The sequence below is a fragment of the Mauremys reevesii genome, linkage group 5 (assembly GCF_016161935.1).
Source record: "Mauremys reevesii isolate NIE-2019 linkage group 5, ASM1616193v1, whole genome shotgun sequence".
NCBI lineage: Eukaryota > Metazoa > Chordata > Testudines > Geoemydidae > Mauremys > Mauremys reevesii.
Window position 1 is genome coordinate 14,264,347 of NC_052627.1, and position 26,932 is coordinate 14,291,278.

Sequence of the window (26,932 nt, forward strand, 5' to 3'; positions counted from 1 at the left end):
CATTAATTGTCTTTGTAGTACAATAATTGCTACAGTACAGGCAGGGGTAAGTTCTGATCTAGGTTGTTGCTGTGACACTGAAATATCACCTACTTGTGTTGCATTACTATTCAGCTTAACAGTTCTTAGTAGATAAGAACCCTATGTTTAGAGATTCCAGCAATAGTTGAGAACCATCTGAACAATAACTTTACAAAGCTATGAGGTAGTTGGGCGCTTGTTTAATTTAAATATCCTAGAAAATACAAAAGCATGGCATTGAGAGAGTCTAAAACACAGTAAGAATGTGTTACTAATAGATTTTGTAATGGTTTCACAACTCTTACCTATTGCTTTCCTTTGTCATCTAAACCTGGCACCTCTTATCTCATTGTGCTTAAGGATGGAGTAAACACTTTGAAATTGTCTGAGCTTAAACTTCTACAGTGTACATGCAGTCTGTGGGGTGAAAGGTAACTTCTCTGTACAGTACTTAAGTACCTACCCAAACGTTTAATCAAGGATGTTTCATATTTGCTTTTATGGGGTAGTTTCTAAACTGCATATTGTATAATAGCACTGCTTCTCCCCACCCACCCATACTTTGTTGGGAGACTGAAAGGCATAGCATGATGGAATAGCTACATGAACCTAGACTCAGTACACAGTTGGAAAAGGCTTAAGGTATTTTAATCTTTAGTTTCACCATCACAATAAAAGCTTATTTCACTTCTCTTCTTTCTTATACTATGTGAGGCACATTCTGTGTACTCTTCCCATATTCTGAGTAAGGCTTTCTCCACTTTTCCCTTAGTTAAGCTCTGTTACTGAATTTACAGTAGATAATACTTATAAGAGCATTAATATCTCTTTATAGTATCTCAACTTTTCCAAATGGACAAACTGCTTAAGCGTACTATATTGGGTTCTGACAAAGGGCAGGTCTACATGAGAATGCTCCAGCTGGGAAAGAAATGATTACATTACCACCATAACCACTCAGTCCCTAAACAAAGTGTTTGAGATTTTATTTATTTATTGGGGGGCAGGGGAGAAAGAGGGCCCTCTATATTTCAGTGTTTTCTGGTTCAACTGCTCCCTTCATGACAAAGCTCTACCACCTCCCCCTGCGTTCCTTCACAGATTACCTTCTGTAATAAGTATTAGAGGTCAAAATAACCTTACACTTACAGGTGTGTAATCCACATTGTCTTCAGTAACATGGGAGTTTGACAGCTGCTAACCCCCCAGGAGAAACAGAATCCAGCTCACTCTGAGCTGCATACTGCTGCAGTGCCAGTAAAAACAGGTAATTAAGTAGGTGAGTGCACACAACCAGCAAAACTGATGAATAAGGTGCCACTTGTGTAAATGGTAATGTTCAGTGCTAGCAAACTGTTTTTTAATGCAAGTGCCACCTTCCAGCTAGCAATGCATTTATAATGTTACAACTCCACCTAGTGCATAAGAACAATCCACAAGCAGAAATGAGAAGCAACAGGGATGGAGAAAGTATTCTTTAAGCAGTTTTATTTTGTGTGGAACAGCAGTGCCAGAAAATACCTTCCCCTCCCACTTAGCTTTCAGGGCTACACCTACGAACAATATCAGAGCAAACATGCTTGCAGAATTTCCCTTAGAGGTGGTATTCAACATTGTGTACAGTAATGGGGCCAGCACTGCATTTACAAGCCTTTAATACTGAGGATAACATCAGAGGACCGATGTAGGAGCCATCTTGGAAATCACATTGTAATTCTGACATTTAATTTTAACTCTTCCTGAATCTCAGATGTACACAAATATACTACTAACTCCTCATGGCTGAAGTAAACTGAAGTTGTTGAGCACAGTGGATTTTAAGTGACTTTATCCTGCTTTTAAAAATTGAGATTTTAGAATTGTAGCATTAGTATTTAAGAAGGATAGCAGCAATTTTCCTTTTTGTGAAGATCAAAAGAAGGTATAAAGGCAACCAAGGAATCGGCTACCATCTCAGAGCTTCTCATCACACTCACAAGGGAATGTGGACATGTCAGCATTTACACAGTAAAATTAAGTACTATAATATCCAAATGCTCTTAGAATGGCTTACATTTCAGTTTCTACTCTGACTAGCAAAAAACAAAACCAACTTGACTAGCAGATGTAAAATCCTGTAGATTTGTACAGTATATGCATATTGAATATTTATCCTCCCTGCAAAAGCCACCAACCTCACCTACAGATAAAAGATCCATTAGTCAAGGATCTTTTCCAGTCACTCAAAGTGCTGTCCCTGACTCTGCACTGGTGCCCCTAATTAAACGGTCTTCCTAGAAAGTTGAAAGCACCATATTTCCCACTTAGATTCCAAACACAAAGCTACTTTTTTTTTTAATTCCTCCTGAGAAGTTGCTATAGTCAATTGCAGGAAGATAACTACTATTTTAAGGGGGAAATATTAGAAGAAGAAACCATTTCAAACTGATCTTGTAATGTTTTCCTCTCTGTTCCCCCTACTTTCCTGAGTCCCATTCACTCCCTCATGTTGGCTCCTGTGAAAGAGGCCCTGCTAGTTGCCTGCAGTCAGCAGAGGGAGAGTCAGACTAGATTATATACTGATCATCACTGGCCCAATCAAGTGGCCTGAACTCATCTACACACTTCCAATGTAGTTCTAACAGATTTAATTTGCATATAATCACCTTTAGAGAAATAAACCAGGTTTCCCTATAGATTTGTACAAAATTAATGCAACACCCCCACATACATATAAATATACATAAGTCAGTTTTCTAAAGATTACAATACATTCTGTGGTCTTGGTGGTTCAGTTAGGTTTCCAATACAAAGTAGGCCAAATAACCTAAGCCCCTCTCTTGGGAGTGGGATGCATACCAGCATTTGTAATTTTGCACTTTTGGCAGGGGCGGGCTGGAGCCCTTACATAGAGAGGTACAAGTGGCTGTGTACTTCAGAAAGAAGGTGGTGTCTTTTGGGGTAGCAGAGAAGCCTTAGATAGTAAAATGTCATATGTCAGATTATCTTTGTATGAACCGTAAAACCTATTTGAAAGTGAATTTCAAATTAGCACATTTGAGCCTCCTACTAGCAGTAATCACTTCTTGTGGCTACAAAATGATCAGTCTTATGACTATTTTAATAAAAAAACACATTTGCTGCTTAAACAGCTGATTAATGTGCACAACATTAGTAGGAACAGTATGCTGGACAGAATGTACAAACATGCCCCTAAATATTCTGTTTAAATAAAGACCAGTATATATATATTTAAATTTAAATATTTTGGAATCAAGATCCATCCTCTAATTATCAGGTCAAGACAAAACAGATTTATAGTTTTTAGAATGTCACGAGAACTTCCACTATAAAGTTCGAAGGTGTTTGTTTTTACAAAAAAAAAAAAAACCAGTTGTATTTAATGTCTGAGTATTTCACTCAAGCTTACTGTGCTGAGTGAGTGAAGTGGCTGCTATTCAGTTCTCATCTCTCACACACACCTCAAAAAAAAAACCCCAAATCTTTTAAATCTTTCCTGTTACTCTACACAACCAAACTGGAGCCCAAGAGAGGACTGAACTGAGAAATGATGTGCCACACACATGTTCAATTCCCAGTTCTTTTGTGGGATTTTTCTGTTTGAACTAGAGCACCACAGTTCATTAGCACTGCCAGGGACAGAAGGGAAAAGGGAAAGTGGTGTTTTAAGCAGAGTCACACATGCGGGTGAAAAATTCCTTCTCGTTCTTTGTTTCAGTTATCATCTGGTTCATTCCATTTTGCCTTCAAACAAAGCACTTAAGTAAACCTTTGTACATGCGTTTTTACCTCTTCTTGTAGTTGCCATGGTACATGAAAATGAACATGCATTAAGGCTACTCTGACACAAAATTCTGAACGGTTCCTCGCACAGCAGCTCATGCCTGAAAGTGGGGGTGTTCTCCTGAAGGAAGGCTCGGACCACCATTTTAAATTGACAGTTGAGAGAGAGAATGTGAACATAACGTACTTCCGCTCTTTGACCTTGCAAGAGCAGAGGGAAGAGAGATTCTTCTCTAGAAACTCGCCCGAAGAGCTTCAGAGCCGAGACCTAAGCTACAAGATTTCATAGCTGGACCAAGCCTTGATTGGTCATCACTGTCCCACATGCGGAGTCCTACAATGGGCTTGTGGAATATTGCTGTATCAGCTGTTCGTGACAGGTGTTGCAAACACGCTCTGGGTTTATGCTGGATGGAAGGGGCAGTTCATTAGCTGAACAGGCCTCACAGAAGATTCCGCCACAGTTCTTGCAAATGTTCTAAAAAAGGGAAAGAGGAACGAAAAGTGGAAACTACTGTTAATGAGATGAGAGAGACCGCGCCAGCCAATCACAAGGGGCCCAACAACACCACGTGAAATAACTAGGTTTTCTCACTAACATTCAGTTGGCCAAAAGACTGTACTTTGTCCCTGGAAAGGGCACCTGAAGCTTCTGTCCCTCACCCATCACTAGAGAGTCCCTGTTGGCCTCTCCTCCAACCTTTGAGGGACAAAGGTTCTTTCCCAAAGGATGAGAATGTTACTTCCGCAAAGTTCCTAAACCCAGAGAGTAAAAATCAAAACTCCAAGAACAGGCTGGAGCAAATTTTGCAAACTATACCCACATGTGACTTGGCAAGAGTCAATTTAAGCAATCAGTACTTAAATGCTAGTTAATCAGAACACACAGCTACATATGAAACCCTAGTAGAAAAAAAGTCTTATCCACCAGAACTACACGTGTAATTTTAATTTCATGCACATTAGGGCTGTCAATCACGCGATTAACACTATTTAAAAAATTAATCAGTTTTAATCACACTGTTAAACAACAACAGCATCCAATTTACATTTATTAGATTTTTAGATGTCTTCTACAGTTTCAAATTAGGGCTGCCAATCCCAGTTAACTCACGTGATTAACTCTAAAAATCACGATTAAAAACAGTAATTGCGATTAATCGCATTGTTAAACAATACCAATTGAAATTTGTTAAATATTTTTGGATGTTTTCTACATTTTTAAATATATTGATTTCAATTACAACACGCAATACAAAGTGTACAGTGCTCACTTTATATTTTATTACAAATATTTGCACTGTAAAAGACAAAAGAAATAGTATTTTTCAATTTACCTAATACAAGTACTGTAGTGCGATCTCTTTATTGTGAAAGTTGAACTTGCAAATGTAGAATTATGTACAAAAAAACTGCATTAAAAAATAAAACAATGTAAAACTTTAGATCTTACAAGTCCACTCAGTTCTACTTCAGCCAATTGCAGGAGTTAATGCTGTCCACTTCTTGTTTACAGTGTCAACTGAAAGTGAGAACAGGCATTCTCATGGCACTATTGTAGCCAGTGCTGCAAGATATTTACGTGCCAGATATGCTAAATATTCGTATGCCCCTTCATTCTTTGGCCACCATTCCAGAGGACATGCTTCCATGCTGATGATGCTCATTAAAAAAATAACGCGTTAATTAAATTTGTGACTGAACTCCTTGGGGGAGAATTGTATGTTTCCTGTTCTGTTTTACCTGCATTCTGCCATATATTTCATGTCATAGCAGTCTCAGATGATGACCCAGCACATGTTCGTTTCAAGAACACTTTCACAGCAGATTTGACAAAACGCAAAGAAGGTACCAATGTGAGATTTCTAAAGATAGCTACAGCACTGGACCCAAGGTTTAAGAATCTGAAGTGCCTTCCAAAATCTGAGAGGGACGAGGTGTGGCGCATGCTTTCAGAAAACTTAAAAGAGCAACACTCCGATACAGAAACTACAGAACCTGAACCATAAAAAAAGAAAATCAACCTTCTGCCGAGAAGATGAAAATGAACATGCGTCAGTCCGCTCTGCTTTGAATTGTTATTGAGCAGAACCCATCATCAGCATGGACGCACGTCCTCTGGAATGGTGGCTGAAGCATGAAGGGACGTATGAATCTTTAGTGCATCTGGCACGTAAATACCTTGCAACACTGGCTACAACAGTGCCATGTGAACACCTGTTCTCACTTTCAGGTGACATTGTAAACGAAGCGGGCAGCATTATCTCCTCCAAATTGTTACCAAACTTGTTGGTCTAGGCGATTGGCTGAAGCAGAACTGAGTTGACGTGTAAGTTCTAAAGTTTTACTTTGTTTTACTTTTTAATACTTTTTTTGTACATAATTCTACATTTGTAAGTTCAACTTTCGCGATAAAGAGACTGCACTACGGTACTTGTATTAGGTGAATTGAAATACACTTGTTTTTTTACAGTGCAAATATTTGTAATAAAAATAAATGTACAGTGCTCACTGTACACTTTGTATTCTGTGTTGTAATTGAAATCAATACATTTGAAAATGTAGAAATCAAAAAATATTTAAATAAATGGTATTATATTGATTAATCGTGCAATTAATCAGTTAACTTTTTTAATTGCTTGACAGCCCTATTTCAAATATATTGATTTCAATTACAACACAGAATACAAAGTGTACAGTGCTCACTTTATTTTTTACTACAAATATCTGCACTGTAAAAAAAATAGTATCTTTCAATTCACCTCATACAAGTACCGTAGTGCAGTCTCTTTATTGTGAAAGCTGAACTTACAAATGTAGAATTATGTACAAAAAAATACACTAAAAATAAAACAATGTAAAACTTTAGAACCTACACGTCAACTCAGTTCTACTTCAGCCAATCGCCTAGACCAACAAGTTTGGTTACAATTTGCAGGGGATAACGCTGCCCACTTCGTTTACAATGTCACCTGAAAGTGAGAACAGGCGTTCGCATGGCACTGTTGTAGTCAGTGCTGCAAAGTATTTACATGCCATATATGTTAAACATCCGTATACCCCTTCATGCTTCGACCTGTAGATTGCTCTCTTTTGTTTCATCTTTTTTACATTGCAAATACTTGTATTAAAAAATAATGTAAAGTGAGCACTCTATACTTTGTATTCTGTGTTGTAATTGAAATCAGATTTGAAAATGTAGAAAATCAAAAAATATTTATAATAAATGTAAATTGGTATTATAGTATTAACAGTGCCATTAAAACTGATTAATCTTTTTAATAGTTTGACAGCCCTAATATATATGTATATGGGGATGTATAGATGTATGTGCATAAGTTATATTGACATATCTACAACCAAACACTACTCTCGTATTTGGGGATTTATAAAAAGCTGGTATAAGATGTGCTGGAATTTGCAGTCCTTTTAACTAGTGTGCTTCCTAAAGGCAAGCTGAAAAGCTTCTAGAGAAATCATATTTGAGACTCCCCACTATTAGCAGCATGTACTCAAAAATAAGAAGGATAGGGTTTACCCAAATGTTTTAAGTCGCTGCTTTACCTACCTGCCAACACAGGAGTTTAGGGATCTGTGTGTCTCTCGCCATAAGGGCTGGTGTCCTTGACACCCAGCGCTGCCAAGAAAGCAGCTCCTTGCTCAGTTCCTTCAGTCAGTGACACTCAATAGTTCAGAGAAAAAACACAGAACCCCTCAGTTCAGGCCTTGGCAGATACACTAAAAAGCCTTTCAAGTTCTCCCTGAAAGTATCCATACTGAAAATGTGACCCAAGCTGCCTTCTAAGAGTGGTAATTTTTAGAGCCATAAGCTAGTGCTCTATATAACATGGGACAAATCTTTATTGAACACAAGCAAGTCTCAGAAAAAACGCCAATTATGCGGGAGGGATTAGGTGGGTCTCCCAGCGATGTTACCAGCTTGCCAGAGGAAGTAGGACAACAGGGTCCTCTCTGGGTCCTGCTTTCCCTTCTCACCTCACAGACAGGGGTTTTCCTATCTAGCTCTCCCAATGCTATTGGGAAGAGTTCAGTGGCTCCACATGACAGAGGGGACCCGGCAGCCCTAGCAGCAGGGATGTTGGGGGACTGAGAAAGGAAAGTTAATTTAATTAGGGCTTCATTTTCTCTCTGTGAGATGAGGCCCATTGTATGGCACCATTTCTGTGATTCTGGAAAGGCGAAAGGGCCAGGGAAGGAGAGTGACCTGTTGAAAAGAGAGAGGGGAGAAAAAAGTGAAGATAAAGGAGAATAAAGAGGGAGGTGGCAGGAAAGAAAGTGGAAAAATGAAATGAAAACCACGTGTTCACATGGTCACTACTGACTTTCTCTGGCAGAAATGGGGAGAGAGCGGATTGTGCTCCCAGGTGTGGCTGGGGGGTGAATTAAAGGCAGTTCTTGGGGGGGAGGGAAGCATACCAGCATTTATCATCTTCCAGTGTCAACAGCGGGTGGCATGGAGGACATAAGAACATAAGAAAGGCAGTACCGGGTCAGACCAAAGGTCCATCTAGCCCAGTATCTGTCTACCGACAGTGGCCAATGCCAGGTGCCCCAGAGGGAGTGAACCTAACAGGCAATGATCAAGTGATCTCTCTCCTGCCATCCATCTCCATCCTCTGACGAACAGAGGCTAGGGACACCATTCTTACCCATCCTGGCTAATAGCCATTTATGGACTTAGCCACCATGAGTTTATCCAGTCCCCTTTTAAACATTGTTATAGTCCTAGCCTTCACAACCTCCTCAGGTAAGGAGTTCCACAAGTTGACTGTGTGCTGCGTGAAGAAGAACTTCCTTTTATTTGTTTTAAACCTGCTGCCTATTAATTTCATTTGGTGACCCCTAGTTCTTGTATTATGGGAATAAGTAAATAACTTTTCCTTATCCACTTTCTCAACATCACTCATGATTTTATATACCTCTATCATGTCCCCCTTTAGTCTTCTCTTTTCCAAGCTGAAGAGTCCTAGCCTCTTTAATCTTTCCTCGTATGGGACCCTCTCTAAACCCCTAATCATTTTAGTTGCCCTTTTCTGAACCTTTTCTAGTGCTAGAATATCTTTTTTGAGGTGAGGAGACCACATCTGTGCACAGTATTCGAGATGTGGGCGTACCATGGATTTATATAAGGGCAATAATATATTCTCAGTCTTATTCTCTATCCCCTTTTTAATGATTCCTAACATCCTGTTTGCTTTTTTGACCGCCTCTGCACACTGCGTGGACATCTTCAGAGAACTATCCACGATGACGCCAAGATCTTTTTCCTGACTCGTTGTAGCTAAATTAGCCCCCATCATGTTGTATGTATAGTTGGGGTTATTTTTTCCAATGTGCATTCCTTTACATTTATCCACATTAAATTTCATTTGCCATTTTGTTGCCCAATCACTTAGTTTTGTGAGATCTTTTTGAAGTTCTTCACAATCTGCTTTGGTCTTAACTATCTTGAGCAGTTTAGTATCATCTGCAAACTTTGCCACCTCACTGTTTACCCCTTTCTCCAGATCATTTATGAATAAATTGAATAGGATTGGTCTGAGGACTGACCCTTGGGGAACACCACTAGTTACCCCTCTCCATTCTGAGAATTTACCATTAATTCCTATACTTTGTTCCCTGTCCTTTAACCAGTTCTCAATCCATGAAGGGACCTTCCCTTTTATCCCATGACAGCTTAATTTACGTAAGAGCCTTTGGTGAGGGACCTTGTCAAAGGCTTTCTGGACATCTAAGTACACTATGTCCACCGGACCCTGAAGCCCTTTCTGTTTAACAGCTTTGTCCTAATGGGAAGGTGGACAAACATGTATTTCCTGGTACCCAGGTAATTAAAGGGAAATCTACTTGTATTTATCAGCTTTTAGAAAATAAACTTAGAGGGCACACATGTGCTACCAGGCTGGCCAAGACACACAAGCCTCCCCTTAACTACAGTTACCTTTGTTTTGGTGAGACTGCCTTCCTCTTGGCACAGCTGGCATATCTGTGCTTTTGCAGGTCCAGATGGCAGTTCCTAAATCATTAAGAAAACAATTGCTCAGCATTACTTTTCCTACACCCTCCATTTCAGTATTATTGCTAGTGTCTGTTCCCCTCCGCCCTCACAATGCGGCTTTCCCTTTTCCTACTCAATGTGAGGCACAGTCCGATTGCTCAGGAAGTGGGCAACTTGCAGGAAGCATTTATTTGTGCACATACACAAACAGGACCTCAAACTATTCAGAAAACCACAAGACAAACCGCTCTTCTGGGACGTAGTATTTAACTCTGGCCAATCAACATCCAGAATCCACTTCACAGAGTGCAACTGACTCCCTGACCAGTGGCTTCATACTTCGGGCACCGAGTCCTGGAGGGACTAAATGCAGCAAACCAACAAGGCTCCTAGGGAAGACTGATCCTGTCCTCCTAACCTGGAGGGCACCTGTGCGGATGGGTCGGGACACACACACACACTCAGTCAGCACCACACTCATTGCAAAGATGTCTGGGCGCTTTACACAAATTCATGAAAAGTGTAAAGAAGCCATTCTTTTGTCTAGTCTAGTTTGCAGGTGCTCAGGCTGCAGCCTCCCTGCCCAACCTTTGCGCTGACTGTTTCTCTGCACTCTGAGAATGCCGGGGCTGTGGGGTCTGGCTCGACACTGAAATCCTTACCAGCTCCATTCTGTCGACAGTTACACATCCTAGTAGTATTTGTTTTGCTTCACTTTCTCTTGCTTTCTACTTATCCGTATGCATATGACAAACACACTTGTACTAGGTCTCTATAAATGATTCTTATCCTACAACCGAGCTACCCAGTGGCATTTATTTCACATTTTTAATTAACTTCTTTCCTGTCAATTCAAACGTTTTTAGAAATCCCTCATTCCTAACGCCTAAGGCAGGGGTCAGCAACCTTTCAGAAGTGCTGTGCCGAGTCTTCATTTAGTCACTCTAATTTAAGGTTTTGCGTGCCAGTAATACATTTTAACGTTTTTAGAGGCTTCTTTCAATAAGTCTATAATATATAACTAAACTATTGTTATATGTAAAGTAAATAAGGTTTTAAAAATTTTAAGAAGCTTCACTTAAAATTAAATTAAAATACAGAGCCCCCCGGACCGGTGGCCAGGACCTGGGCAGCGTGAGTGCCACTGAAAATCAGTTCGCGTGCCGCCTTCGGCACCCATGCCATAGGTTGCCTACTCCTGATCTAAGGCTACCATTACAGGGCTGAAGTATTTGCAGTGACATATTCTACTGTTCTGTTAGCTTTAAGGCATGTTTATGATCAGAAAAGTGACTATAAAATGGCACCATCTTATTCAATATTTCTGCTCCTAGTGTGTTAACAAATCATATTTTACTTTCCCAGCAGAAAATACTTTTACAAACATTAACTCTACAGAGTGAAAACTGCATGGACGAGTGAGCTAGCCTCGGGCATCAATGCACAAACACCACTGCCAACTGAGTTCCAATTGCAGGATCTTTAGCACTGGCAATGATGCATGAGCCAGGAAGAACACAGCTTGGCATTCAGAGCCCAGAACGAGTCTGCAAGCCTGGGAGTTTGGGTGCGCGTGCGGATGTGTTTCAAACCAAACCATCTTTCTAATTGTAAACGGGACCTGACTGACCCTGAAGTCACTGATGCAGACAGAATATGAAACTTTAATGTCATTTTCATACTCAATTTTCTGATCCTAACTGTGCTTTACCAGGCACATTATTTACATGAGGGTAGAAAAAGACTCAACTTTGATACTTAATATCTTTACAAAGCCCTGGCTGGGATGATTTAGTTGGTGTTGGTCCTGCTTTGAGCAGGAGGTTGGACTAGATGACCTCCTGAGGTCTCTTCCAACCCTAATCTTCTATGATCTTAAGGGTGCATGGATTGAAGAAGAAATTGTGAATCCACAAGACTTGTCACCACATTTGTAATTTAGTGTTTCAACATAAGCAGAAGAAATACTAACCTGCTCTTCTTTTATGACAGATTGTATCCTACAATAAAAAAAGAAAACGGTAAGTTAGTAATATCATTTTATCCACATCTCCCAGAAGAAAATTGCTTGAGTCTCAGATCCATTCTCACTGAAGTCATTTCTTGTTTGTTTTTTTCAAAAACACACTACCACACTATTTTTGTTATTTCTTGAGGTTTATAAAAAGCACCTATTTTGACCTCCATATGCTTGCAAAATGTAAAACCATTCATAAACACATACGTATTTGGGAATACATGATTACGTACTGTGGTGTTAAAACCTATCAGCATGAATGTGGGATGATCCCTTATATATTAGTAGCAAAGTCATCAATTAAACAAACTTTACAACCTGAGTGTCAGGTGCTCATCCCAAACTCATGCTAATATAACCTTTAACCACACCAGCATGCATTTAATATACATTAATGATGATCTGCATAAGAAAAACACACAATTAGGCTCATGCTGTTTCCCTCCTTTATGACATATGAAGAAGACCCAAAAAGTTTCCCTCCCTCCCTCAAAATGTTTTCTTCTCGGCATTATTTTTACATTAGAAGTGTAGATCATGTCTGTCTGGAAAGACTATGATGAGAACCAGTGAAATAGCATCACAAGAGCCTAGAGCAAAAACAGAAATGAGAGGGGAAGGGATTTTCAGTTAGACTGTGTAAAATGGCTTTTGGTAATATCTCTTTTGCTTCAAGAACTAATTAACATTTTGGAGAAAAGAAGGCTTTGTTAAAGGTGCAACATCCCCACAACTTCAACTAACATGAAAGCTTACAATATTCTTCCTTTTAGATTCTCTCCATAAATCCTCCCGCAAAATCAGGGAAGACAGGAGTTCATAAGTATCTGTTACTATGCTTTGAACAAAATCCTGATTATAGACCTGGTTCCCGACTACAGAAATACAAATTTAAAACATCTACCCATTTGAACACAAGTCTTTACCTCATCTCCTGTTTTTTTTCTTTTAAAAATAATCTTCCAGATAAACAAAAACCCAGCCAAAACATAGCTTATTTTCTGCTGTGATGTTCAATTCACTTTAGCACATTTTAAAAACTAAACTCTTACCTGAATGGGATTTCTGCATTAGTATTTTGTAAGTATTTTATTTTATTATAGAAGCCATTTCTCTATAGAACCCCCCCCCCCCAAAAAAAAACAATCTCCCCCGCCCCCCACAATCTTTAGGCTCCAGTACATCTTGTTCTTGGTCCTCAACATTATACTATACCAAAATCAAATACAAGAACAGGGCTTTTTCCTGAAGCACTAATATCAAAGGGGCGTGTCCTTGCAATTTCAGATTTGTAAATGCAGAGCTCCTACCCTGCCAAGGCCTAAAAGTCAGCCTAAGTGATTACATTCTCCAAATGAAGAAAAAAGAATTACAGCTACGTATCAGGTGGCTCAGAGGTAGCTGGGAGAGGAACAGAAATCTCTTCATCACCTCCCCTGTTCCAGAGCAAAAAACCTGATGCCTGGCAATAGAATCTGTTTCCTGATTCAGTGCTGTGAAATAGGCACAGTGGAGAACCTCAAACAATGGGCACAAAGGCCGTTGCAAACCTTTGACAGGAGAACTGCAATACTCGAGAAGTCCCTGAGTGTGTTACACACCCTTACAATCCCTGCCCCCCCACAAAAAGCACAGTGCGAAAGACAATGCTAGAGTCTTCTCCAACAGTTTGAGAAATAAACCATATTGTGACCTCCTTGTATGAGGCAGACAACAACTGAAGAAGCCCCAAACAACCTCTAAAACAGGAAACTTCAAGTCCCTCCTGTTTGCACCAACCCCAAAGCCTCTCCTAAAATCCTGAAAAGCCAACTTCCCACACTTACTACACTTAAAAGTGAATCCCCGTTTCTCTCCCAGGTTACTGTGTCATTGAGAAGAGCAGATCTTACCACGCGGGAACTTTAAAGTCTCAAATTACAAGTGTCTTCACTTCAAACAGAAAAGTTTAAATTTCACTTAGAAGATTTTAGCATATTGTTTTATTTAGAGTTGGGTTTTTTGTTTTGCTTTTTAAGTGAAGGAAAGGGTAAGCCCACAACAAAACTAAATTCTCACCAACACAGTAATTGATACCTTTAGCCGAGAGCATAACAGACCTGCTTTTCACACTGCAGCGAACAGAGACAGGAGGAGGAACAGTGAAAGTGAGAAAAAGGGGAAAGGGGATATCTTTCAGTCCATACTTGTTTGGAAGAACAGCATTTTCCCCTCTTCCAGGTTCTCTCAATCTGGCATTTTCTTCCTGGATTTTCTGCTTTCCATCCTGTCAAAAGAAAAAAACATATTTACAAGTCTGAGTATTTCACTAACTGCACTCTACACATTTAGACTGGGATTTCCAAGGCCGCTTAAATGACTTAGTGAACACAAGTCCCACTGACTTTCAATGGGATCTGTATCTAAACCACATGGGTGCTTTTGAAAATCTACCCTTTGACCTCTCAGACCAGTGTGGTACATGAGCACCAATCTAATCACACTAGCCGTTTGCCTTCCTCTTGATGGGCAAAAAAAAACTGAAATGTCCAAGCTGGCTTCAGATTTTTGGAGAGGTAATCTAACTTTTTTTTTTTTTTTTAAACTGGGAAGGAGGAAGCATAACCCAACCACCTCAACTGGTATAGCAGAAGCAGGGAGGGTAAATATTATTTGTAGAGTAAATCTATAAAGTATCAATGAGACAAAGGGAAATCCCCAACCAAACATAGCATTACTTTTCAACACGACTAAGAAAATAAATTGCTATCTGTATTAGTGACGGTGGGAACGTGTCTCAGCACGATCCATGCCTATGAGAGTTGCTAGAAATTTGAACTACAGCCTGGCCAGGGCATTAAACTGCTGTTAAAATGATATACCCGTATAAAAGTAAACCATCCATAGACCACGAGACACAATAAAAGGAGATCTGTTACATAAATAGATACTTCTGTAAATTAAACCCATTTGTTCCAAAGACTTGCATGTCCCATTCTAGTGAGTGTTCCACAATGACACACAAATGGAGGAGGGTAATCCCATGAAGAAAAGGGCACATCAGAAAATCATTGCTTCAGGGTTTGATTTTGTAACATGTACAATGAGAGAAAAGAATTATTTTGCCTTGCAGCTGAATAGCTTGCTTTGGTTTGGAAAGATCAAACAGCAGCTGGTTTTAAGAGCCAGCTGCAATAAATTTTTCATTCTGACACCTTTTGTTATTGTAGTGTAACAGCTGTTTATAGAGACAATGCTAATGACAATTAAGTTATTAAGAGGCATTGCTAACCTTTTTGTTTGTTTATTTTTTTTAAGTTATCAATGCTACTGGTTAAAAAAAAATTACTGAAGAACTTAAGAAGCCCTCAAGGGAGAGAGCAGTACTACTAAAGTCTCCTGGGGAAGCCCAGTGAAGATTAGCCACCTGAAAGAACAGGTGCTGCAGTGTACATGCAGAGTACAGAAATACCCTGTACTATTTCATTGTCTTCATACTTGAGAGTTATGCTAGTGTCTCAGGAAGAGCTGCCCTTTTACTGACACTTCCCAGGAGACAGCCAAGTCTAATGATTTACAACAAGGCAGGGAGAGATCAGATTTTCAAAGTTGTTTTAAGACAAGTTTAGTTAACATGAAAACCAATTTTTTCTTCAAGAATAGAACTTACAACTTTGAAATGCTGCTCTCTTATGCATTAAAAAGCCAGCTTCATTTCTTGAGTTCTACTCTCTCTCAGGCTGTCAGCATGGTAACTTCCTGCTTATGATGTGAAATTATTTTAAAGGTGATTTACTCTTAATGAGATGTATTGATTAGAGTATCTTTTATATTGCATTTTTCTTTAGTAAATAGTGTTGATGAACAAAATCAATTTCAAGATTCTGTCAAACAGCTGGGAGAGAGGGATACACTCTTATATTACAACTAAAACTTGTTGCTTTTAAGAAGACCTATCTCCGGCTGAAAAAGGAGAACCATTTCAATTTCATGGTGTGAGAATTAAATAAAAATTTACATGAATTTTTCCTATCCTGACTGCTACCCTCATACCTTTACTACTGCAGCATAGCAGCAATGCATATGTGCAGTAATAAGAAGCTCAAGGTAAGACAGTAGCTAAAATTAAACCATATTTAGATGTGAACAGTGACACTACCATTTTTAATTGCATCTTCTGGCAGCCCTTGCCTTGGGCTACTGTGATTTTGTTTTCTCGGATACCCTGGTGTATTGATGACAATCTGTCTCTTTCCCGTTTCAATTCTTGTTCAAGTTGATCCCTACAGTATAACAAAAGGAAATTGTGGATAAGCGATCTGATTCTACAGCACCCAATATGCACAGCTATTAAAAAGGTGATTTATGTTTTTAGCATAAGAGGGCACAGAAGAAATCTCCATTACCAGAATTTTCAAAACTGTACACCTCTGAACGAATTATCCCAACGTATGTTTAACAAGCCCACAATGCATAAAGTCTGAATCTAAATTCCGGATCTAATCCAGTCAAGCTTAATTTTGTTTAGAGGTATGAAATATGCACCTGTTCACTAAGTCTGCAGGTCCTTAATTAAAATATACAGTCATATTTTTAACATGCTACTGCCAACAACAGTACACAAACTACCAGAGTCAAAATAGCATGAAATCAGAAGCAACATCTTCAATTTCCAGGGACATCCTTAAAGAGGCTTCTCTTCCTGCCTCTCACACAAAACCTTTGTCACTAGGGTGCTTTCCACCGTGGCTGAAGATTAAAATTAGGCTGTGTTGGAACAACTGAGTTCTCAAGCAGAGGGTTCTCCACTGAGAGTACCCTGCCAGCAGGTCCCAAGTGTTTGAGTCTAGGGACTGTTAAGCAAGAGCACATCAGCTCAAAAATGGGCAACAAAAATGATTGGGGGGCTGGAGCACATGACTTATGAGGAGAGGCTGAGGGAACTGGGATTGTTTAGTCTGCAGAAGAGAAGAATGAGGGGGATTTGATAGCTGCTTTCAACCACCTGAAAGGGGGTTCCAAAGAGGATGGATCTAGACTGTTCTCAGTGGTACCAGATGACAGGCCAAGGAGTGATGGTCTCAAGTTGCAGAGGGGGAGGTTTAGGTTGGATATTAGGAAAAACTTTTTCACTAGTAGGGTGGTGAAGCACTGGAATGGGTTACCTAGGGAGGTGGTGGAATCTCCTTCCTTAGAGGTTTTTAAGGTCAGGTTTGACAAAGCCCTGGCTGGGATGATTTAGTTCGGGATTGGTCCTGCTTTGAGCAGGGAGTTGGACTAGATGACCTCCCTAGGTCCCTTCCAACCCTGATATTCTATGATTCTATGAATAACTGCAAGGGAGACCTCAGTGCAGATAGGTAATAACTCCATTAATGTAACTCGATGAAAGTAACAGCCCAAAGTTTCCAGAGCACCCCCAGGACCTCAGGGAACAGAGCTGGGTGAAAATCACTTGAGACATGGATCGGTGCCCACCAATTCACTCAATACCATACAAGTCAGAGCGGTCTTACCTGTAAGATTGTATGAAAACTCATCAGAGGTAAAAATAGTTTCTTAATATGGCAATCCAGTTCAAGGAAGCAGTTTACCACCAATATAACTACCTCAAGGGCCTTGTCTACCAACAGAATTTAAACTTAACTAAATTCACTTAGAAATCAATATAAATACAGTGATAAAAGAGCGTCCACACAAGGTGCTTGCACTGATTTAGCTGAATTAATTTCTAAACCAATTTAGTTAAATCAGTGCAACGTGTGTGTGTAGACAAGACCTAAAGCCCTTTTGCATCTGATAATATTGCTAGCAGCAAAGACACAAGGACTAGCATTTTCATCCTGTTGGATGCAGTCTAATTATACTATTGGCAAACTTTTCAAACGTGGACACATAAAATGATGTGTTTGTGGGAACAGTTGTGTCCTTTGTGTGCACAAATGGGAGCTTACATATATTTGTTAATAAAAGCCCCATCAGTCATCACACCCTCCTCCTCACTGTAAACGTGTTTTGTATCACTTCACTTTAGCAGACACCTTAAGGCAAAAAGAAGTGTGAGGGTCCTCAGTAAAGGGAAAGAGGTCAAAGAAGGCAGTACGAGACAATATATTTTATTCAACGATGCTTCAGAGTGACCTTGTCATGGGACAGAGAACGTATCGTGTATGCAAAATGAGAGGCCATCTTCTATTTCGTGGTAAAAGGGTCTGTATTTCCCTGCTGTTAGTAAACTGACAACTCTGGAAGAGGAATATGTTAGTTTTTCATGCTGAGTTTTTTGTCCTGGACTTTCAGGTCTTTTTTTGGTTCCCACCAAAACTAAGGCTGTTTGTAGATTTTAAAAATATATATATATAGGTTTAGTTATTAGGTTGGTGCCCAAAGATATTTATTGTCTCAGTCTCCTAAAATAGTAGATTTACTTACTGGCGAAAAAGAGGAAACTGTAGATAATAGCGCTAGCATTCCTGATTATGAATAATCACATTGTTTGCTGTCTAGTCTCTCTCTAAGGTTTATATTCTATAATACAAATGACATTATTAGAGCAGAACTGCATACTGACAGCCTCTCTTTATGAACTTTTAGCTGCCTGGAGAACATTTTTATATTTAATTTCCACCCATGGTGTTCCACAGACTGTTTTTGTAACAAGATTTTTCTTTTTAGTGTTTGATGGTGCACTAGACTTGTACTATTCTTGTCATTTTTCCTGATTATGTATTTTGTAATTTTCTTTAAAAGTATTAAGGTTTTAAAAAAATGCAGTTGCAACTCAGATGTCCACATTTGAAAATTTGGTCCACAACATATCAAAGCACTTCCCCATTCTAAGGTTACTCTGTTTGTGTTTAGGATAAACACACTCCCCCATTTACTATGGGTTTTCCCAGACATTTCTGACCTGGCAGAGAAAGCACACCCAATAAGTACATTAGAAAACTGTCTTCACCGCTGCTTGGTGAGCTGTTCCACTTCTATCTGAAGACTGTTGATCTTTTCACCAAATTCCTGCTTGAAGAGCCGGTTGTCCCCCTCAGCGGACTGACGTTCTCTCTCTGCCTGTCGCAATCTGGATTTGAGCCACATGAACTTGTGATAAAAAACAAAAGCCATGGTGGGGAGGAAGACTGAATTTAAACAAACAAAAATAAACCCAAAAAAGGAAAACAAATTGTATGGTAAAACAAGGGAAAGGATGAAAATATTCTAAAGAAAGACAAAATGTAGGTGAACCAGGCAGAAGAAACTCTGATTTTCAATGTTTTTTTATTCTATTACTACAGTTTACAGCTATTAGATGATAAACAAAACATTTTATCCATATTCAAAGCAAACCTCAGGTACACAGAATTTTAAGTCAAATTTTATTTTAATGTACGTTACATTTCAGCTTTACACATGTAACTGGAACTTGCAACATAGGTTATCTACTATATTTAGAATTAGTGCATTTTCCTGGTCTCTTCCACAACTATCACATCAGATTAAGCACACAGGCATTTACACCACAGCAACCTATACTCTGGATCAATTTTTCGACATGTTGCTAGATATTTAAGTCTTCAATCCTACTATAGCATTGCTGTGATAGGAGAAAGTTTATTGTCCACAAGAAGAATTTGGCAGGGGGTTGTAACAATCCTAACTAGCCATTTGGATACCCGGATGAAAGCTTTTATTCTGCAGATAATTCAAATGAGTTCAGAATAAAAGGTCACAAGGTTCATTTTGTGTTTTCAAACATGTGACTCAATAGCCAGCCTCAAATACTTAATACTTGTTTTCCAGGGAGTCTGCCATTGTGCACATCAATTTTACAAGCTAAGGGGTGATACCCACTTGTGTATTGGAGGGCAAGATTGCGCCTCACAGATTTTTAAGTGTGTCCAGTGCGAATTAATAATTTTTTCAGCTGCATGACGGTCATATAAGTCTCCCACTACGTGTCAAGGAGTCCTATTCTACATGACAGAGTGGGAAATTTACATGAGACAGCATTTTTGCGAGCAATTCACAAGGACAAAAAAAAACTATTAAACACAGGGGGAAAAAAAACCTTGATTTCTTGAAGCAAAGTATTTATAGAATTATTTACACCCTAAAGCCTGCATGGGACCAGCATGGTGACCTCTTGCGACCATAGGGAAGAGGACACTAACTTACAATATTTCAATCTACAGTTTTAAAAAATTTGAAGTGAGATGTTAAGCTTATGATTATTTTTCCTATTCAGAACCATTTCTAAGCTTTAGTTGGTCTTTCATTATTTTGCCAGAACTCTCAGCAAATTCTCTATTTGTATCAAGCAACAGAAACTTAGAAGCAAATGTAACAAGTGTAACAGTGAAAGGCAGCTATTTTGTTTTATTTGTTATAGGCTAGCTACTCTGAGACAAGGACTGGCCAGCAAAAAACCTACTACTTGTTCCACTCCTTCCTCTCTCTCTCTCTTTTTTTTTAAACCGCAAAGTATAAAGAGCGGAATATTTTTGTAAAATGTGTAACTATTCCTTTTCTAGGAAGAGGAGAGACCAACAAAACAACGGTCTCTCCTCAGCTTCCTTCAGTTAGGAAGAACTGCAGTATATTTCTAGAAGGAATTATGGCAGAGGTAGAAGGCAATGAAAAGATAAGGAGGTTCTACTGTAACGTTACTCTAAGACATCTAGTTACTAATTTTGTCTTCATGAAGTTTAAAGGAATCTATGGTTGATTTACCTCCCCACCCCAAGTCACTAAGGCAAAAATGTTGCAAGTAGTCTTGCTTAACAAGGACTGGATCTTCACGGTGACAAAATATTAAGATGTAACGCCCATTTGTCCTTGTTTTGGGGTTAAACCCAAAGAACAAAAGTGAAAGGGTAATGGTTGGGAATACACACACACAAACTACTTTCAACTACTTCCAGGGACACATTTTCTTTGTCTACTTCATAACTGGGTAACAGAGAAAACTAATTTGGCTTCCCCAGAACTGGCCAATCGGATATTGGCATAGAACCACACATCTAATACCCATTCATGTTGAAGACTTGTGCTGTATACAGTACGTATCAAAGGTATGTACAGAGCCACAAATCTCTCATTCCTTAAGCTTTCCTTGTGTATTTATTGGCCAACTCCTCTGTAGTTTAACAAAAGTTTATATGGCAAATTAGGGAGCTTCTACCAAATTTTCTATCTCTGAAAAAAAGCCCAAAGGTTTTAAAAAATCAGCAAATTCCAAATCAACTTTAAATGACAATTAACATTTTAATAGTTGCTTTTAACTATTCTTAAGGTTTTCCCCCTCATAACTAAGTTTCAATGTCAGAGTTGTGAGGTGACCAGTTGCAAAAATGCCTAATGGTGCTTATGAATCAGTTTGTTTGCTGCACTATTTAAGGCTTTTGCCTGTTTCACCAAATCCTTTTCACTATATGAAAAATGTCAGAATGATGATGTGGGGGGAAATGGAAAAAAAAAATCAGTAAGAGAAAAGTTCAGATCAGTTAACTGAACAGTTATTGTCATACATTCAATACAATATGTCTGTATAAATTATGAAAGGGAAAACATTTCTCAAAGAGCCACTCAAAAGACTACAGAAACACACCATCTCAGAAGAATTTGATGAAAGTTACACACACTACAATAATCATCCTTTTACTGAATAAGGTAATAATTATAAAAACATCATAACTATTCCCCTTACTTCTGTCTTTATTATTTCCAAGTGAAACAGCATTTATCTTTAGGAAATGCACCTCTCATGCCCGCTAGTATCATTTAGGATCATAACAAGGGGATGGATGCATAGGTGGAGACATTTTGGACTAAATAAGTACAGTTCCATTTGAAGTCAAGTCACACCAGCTGAACCCTTTGTGAACGCAACTATAAGAGGCTCAGCTCCAAAGATGTTAACGAAAAAGGAATGCAACTCCCTGAGATCCTCTTCTGGGAGTGAGCGGTTTTACGTCTGACCTCAAAGTCCATCCCAATTATGCGGGAGTTGGTAGTGGGTTGTCAGCACTGTCTCACTAGGATAGGTGTTTGAGAATGTGCGCTCATGGAACTAAGAGATATTGTTCCCACCCGCCACCTCTGCTAGCTCCTAGTGCCAGAAATAGTCCTCTCCAGTCCCACCCCCCAAGTTAGTTTCACTGTGCTTTCTTGCACTTCAGACCTCCCAGAAACAAACATGGGTCTCAGTTTTCATGGAGATGGACGTTCCAATTTTAATATAGGATAGTTTTAAAAACAGAACTAGAGTCTTATGTAACAATAAGCCTATTTCAGCGCTGACTGTTGTAATCCTTGTCCTTCATGCCCCCTCTACTGTATTGCCATCCCTCCCATCTTGTGTCTAATATAGACTGTATGCTTCTGTGAGTCATCCATTTGTACAGTGTTAGTGGTGCTGTACAGACCTATTTAAATTAACAATAGGCAATTCATTACCCAGTGTTCCATCTTCACATACAACAATGCTGACAAGGATTCCAATAATTAGCTTTTATATATGTATGCTCTGTTTGTGTGTATAAAACAAGCATCTACAATAATTGATATTTTAGCAGGATGTTCTCATTTATGGAGGATTTTCCTGAGCACACAAAACACGTCCTAGCTATCAGTCTATCACGGAACTACTGCTATAGGGCCGAGTCCTGCTCTCTCTATTCATCTGAATAGTTCCACTTACTTCCATGGGACTGTTCAGGTGAGTAAAAGCAGTAGGATTGGGCCCACTGCTGTAATGCCCAGTTCCGCTCCCATGCTAGTCAATGGAAATTTTGCCCCAGACTTCAATGAAAGCAGGCCTAGGTCACTGAATGCAACTCAGATAATATTAACGTTTCAAAAAATATCTATAAAGGACTCTTAGAAATAGCACTTGGCGTGTCTGGGATATTTGTTTAGCTCTGTGTAACAAGTTTATATAAAAATATGCATTTTTAGCACCTGCAAAAGTATACCACACACCACAGGGAGACATTTATATTTTGCAATAAACCAATTTCATTTTTACCTGTGTTCAAGCTGTTTAATAGTAGCAGCCATCTGATTTGTCTTCTCCTCCAAACGGCTGTTTAATTCACTCCTCTGTTTCACTCCCAGGTCTGAACTCTGGAAAGGAAAGTTACCTAATGTCTTCAGTAAGCAGTGGTAAATATGAAATAAACTACATTGGAAAATGAAATGGAATTGGTGATACTAAAACAAGTAAGAAGGAGTGATCCAAAGGGCAAAGATCGGAAGCAAAGATTAACAGTGGGGACAAGCATTTCCCCATGTCCTGGTAACTGAGTAAGTAAACAAACAATTTTATTTTATATATAAAGTATCATATCTGAACCACATGGCATAGATTGACGTAGTATCAACTGATGGAGCATCAATACTACGCCATCAATTGTGTGGCACAAGAGTGCCAGTTGCCTGAACTGTCAACTGTCTGGCAGCGAAATCTATTTATGGTTTTGAAATTAAGTTGAATACTTATTTCTCTGGGCATTAGCTGTCTGGTTTTGTCTGAGTAGTCTGTTCTAGTGAATTTCAGTGACAAGTGAAACTGTATACATTAAAATAATAGATTTTACTAGATAGATGCTATCATGGTTTTGTTTTTATAAATACGTGGGTTTTACAGTTATATATTTACTTTTAGGTTTGGTCGTTAGAGCTTTTCTTTAGAACTGACTTCGCTTATGCTGCAGGCGGTCCTCTAGAAGCAGAAGTTATAAGGACTATGATTTTGAAACCCTGTCTCTGTCCATGGTAACCAGTACAAATGATTTCATTTTATCATTATATACCATAGCAAGTGATACCTTGCGTGTTACAGTAGAGAACACAAAAGGAAACTTCATATAGGCTGTGATTGAGGACAGCCCAAGTCTAAATTGGCAAATGAAATTAGGAGGTAAAACCAGAGGCTACGGATTCTGAAAATGGTGCTGTGTCATCCTTGCTTCTAAAGTTACTTAAAACTTGTGCTCCAGTCTAGAGAAAGGAGCTTACACACTGTTATACAGTTATTTGCACTAATAAAAGTGAAATGCAGCAGAAAGGGAGCTTGCCCACCATCTCCCATAAGTATTGTAAAGATCCATCTCCTTAGTTTCTAGCATGTTAAGGCGGGAACAGAAGTGGAACCACTGAATACTGACCACCTATGCAAGCTGCTTCAAAAACAATATCAGATGATTGGGAGCATGCTGCTGCGACATCCTTATCCAACAACTCTCAAAACAGCCATGTATTAGGGGAAAATTACTGTCCTACTATTGAACAGATAAGTGTTTAGATATCATGGGATGCTTTTTCCTCATAAGTCCCTGCATCTGGTGACCATTTTTTATTTTAAAAAGGTATGAGCCAGCCTTGTAGTGCTGGCAAACCACACGACTACATGAAGGATCCAAGAACAGACTGACTTTCTACAGAATCTACTGCTTCTGGACCAAGTCATGTTCAGCTTTCCTCAGTTAGAAAGGTTAGCCTCAATGCAGGCTGAGCGTAGAAGGAATCAAATGGAATCCATAGTGAGATTAGGAGATGGGGAAGGATGGGGCAGGGAGGAAAATAAAAGGTATACAAGTGATCCTCTTCTTCCCTCACAAATGACTTTCTGATAAGAAAAAAAAGTAGTCTAGTTGGTTCCTACATGCCATATCTACAAAGAGACCATTTCATTTCATTGGCTTCCTTCCCTACCTGCAGCTTGAAAGAGAGTTCATGCTTTAGTGCCCTGAGATCATCTAGTTGCTGTCTGAGTGCCACAAGTGCATCCTGCTTCTCACAAACGTCTTTTTCCAGCATCTTCATGGCCAGCTCCATCTCTTGTCTCATTCCAATCTGCACCTCTAGTTCTTTTTCTACATCCTGAAACATACACATTATATTTTATAACAAGTCTGATTAGAACATGACTGAACTAATGTGTGATAATCCACCCTGCCCTCCACCCCCATCAACACATACTATTAATCATGTGGCACTACAAACATCCTATTGCCACTATAAATAGAATTTAGAAACTAAATAAAGGAAAACAGATGCCATAACAGCCAAGTACTATAGCTATGTATATGGCTTCACTGGCAACCAATCAGAAAACTATTTGGGCCAAATTTATATTTTTCATTAGTGAAATGTTTGTAGACCTCTTATTTCACAAGAATACCCCTTTCAACCATTTCCCCCACCCTTATCCCATGTGCTGTGTAACAATAGTTGACAGGTGTCCATGCTGTAGGCTCAAGGATATCATTTAAATTTCTTAAATACAAAAACAGAAGCTCGATGCATGTTTTGTGTGATGTTGACCCAAATCTGGTAAGTATTCTGCTGTGAAGCAGGAAAATTACTTCTGGTAGATTGTTTTAAAACAAAATGAAGTTATTACGCAAAGTTATTAATGGTTATTAAGCAAGGTATTTTGGAATACTATCACCCTTACTTGCATCTTGGACCATAACACATACCCTTTGCAAAAGGTAATTGTTAGACAATGAATGACTATATAAAACATAATACTTTACCGAATTCTGAGTTTAGACCAAGCTTACCAGCCGTAGCTGAGTCTCCTCCTTTAACTGTTTCCGTGCTTCACTCAGTGCAAGTCCATCTGCAGTTCTGTCTTGCTTAGTTACCTAGAGTTAACAGAGAACAAATCAGATGGCAATCAAACTATCAGAATCCTCATATTTGTTGATTTGCTTCTGCCGTTTTCAAACATCGACAGTCTTCATTAAGTTAATACAGAAGTAACATCCTTGTGACATTACTATTTCCCTCCGCCAACACGCGTTATTTAATGCAATCATGTATAATCAGTCTAGCCATCTGCAGGATGTATATAATAGGATTTTAAGTATGAACAATTTATAAAATCTGATGAAATATCTTTATAATTTCAAAAAGTAGAAATAGATTCTGTAGTGGATACCAATATCTTTTATCTGGTTAAGTAAAATCTTTGAAACAGTTCTATGGAGTTCCCCTTGATTGTAGAAAAAAAGATGGGCTTGAGTAATGAGCATGCCAATGGCACAAGTAAGTGAGAGTTCCACTTTAAAAAAAAATAGATTCATAACACACACTGACCTTACGATTACTTTCCAAGAGGTAAGAACTTTCTTCTTTAACTCGTTCCATCTCTTCTTGCAGTGTTATAATCCTGTTGTTTGCAACTGCAAGCTGTAAACAAAACCAGAGACTTGTAACTTAGACGCAGATGTTTCACTTGGCTGGTTGGACAGCTATTTACACTACTTGGATACCAACGTGCTCAGGCACTCAGCTAAGACAGTGATGGGTGCGATATGAGAATCTTAATAGGCCTATTTGGGGCAGTGGTTCCTTGTCCTACTCCATGCTGGAATTCCTGGGAGAAAGACATCCATGGCCAACAAATTACTTATTTTAATACAGAAGCAAACCAAAGTAACTTGGAAAAGCTTTTCCATATAGCGAATTACTTTGTAAATCATAACTTATGTAACCTCCTCCACTCAACAAAAGCTCAATGACATGGCAAGATGTTAGTTGAGTGGTTTCATTGTGTGACAAAACTGGATAAAAAAGATCCTGACAGGACCATAATTCTTTTGTACAATTCATGCAAAATGCATGAATTGATATGACATGCAACACAATTAATTAGCTACGTGCCGCAAATAGTTTTGGTGGGCAGAGTTGTTACAATGTCAGTTATTACTTTAACCAGTATGGAAACTCCACTGAGTGACCAGAAAACAAACAAATACTTTGATAAGTACTGCAATCAATTTGGTAGGAGACATGAATATGTTTGCTTAGCACAGCATATGAATTTTGCAGGCTTTAAACAAAAGGCCATTTATTACAGTATAACTAAAAACAGCAGCATAATCAGGCTGCCTTTTAAAGTACTCAATTTTTAATTGCACAATATAACAAAACTTTTCTTCCTTACCCAGGTGAGTAGATCCAGTCAGATCTACTAGTGAAATTGGATGCCAGAGGAGAGACTGCAAAACTTTTTACATTTGTACCAGGACCATCTGAATATGTATCTTTGGAACTGTTCACTAACCAGATATATAAAGGTATCTGGAGTGAGCAAAACATGAAAA

At 38.9% G+C, this 26,932-nt stretch overlaps 1 protein-coding gene across 7 annotated transcripts in view; it reads right to left on the minus strand.

The window, feature by feature from the left end:
* Nucleotides 1-1,487: 1,487 nt before the first annotated feature.
* Nucleotides 1,488-26,932, minus strand: part of RUFY3 (RUN and FYVE domain containing 3) — a 78,949-nt gene continuing 53,504 nt past the window's right edge. For 3 of the 7 annotated variants that reach the window (XM_039539539.1, XM_039539542.1, XM_039539541.1), the window contains exons 9-18: nt 25,923-26,015; nt 25,385-25,468; nt 24,531-24,698; nt 22,843-22,940; nt 18,778-18,897; nt 15,979-16,102; nt 14,027-14,106; nt 11,796-11,823; nt 9,767-9,841; nt 1,488-4,282 (exon numbers count right to left, since the gene is read on the minus strand). In XM_039539539.1, coding sequence (XP_039395473.1) covers nt 4,139-4,282; nt 9,767-9,841; nt 11,796-11,823; nt 14,027-14,106; nt 15,979-16,102; nt 18,778-18,897; nt 22,843-22,940; nt 24,531-24,698; nt 25,385-25,468; nt 25,923-26,015 — 1,014 coding nt within the window. In that variant the 3' untranslated portion in view covers nt 1,488-4,138. Of the gene's footprint in view, nt 4,283-9,766; nt 9,842-11,795; nt 11,824-14,026; nt 14,107-15,978; nt 16,103-18,777; nt 18,918-18,985; nt 21,244-22,842; nt 22,941-24,530; nt 24,699-25,384; nt 25,469-25,922; nt 26,016-26,932 lie in introns of those variants that run through there. The other 4 variants (XM_039539540.1, XM_039539543.1, XM_039539544.1 and 1 more) reach the window with 4 other exon arrangements.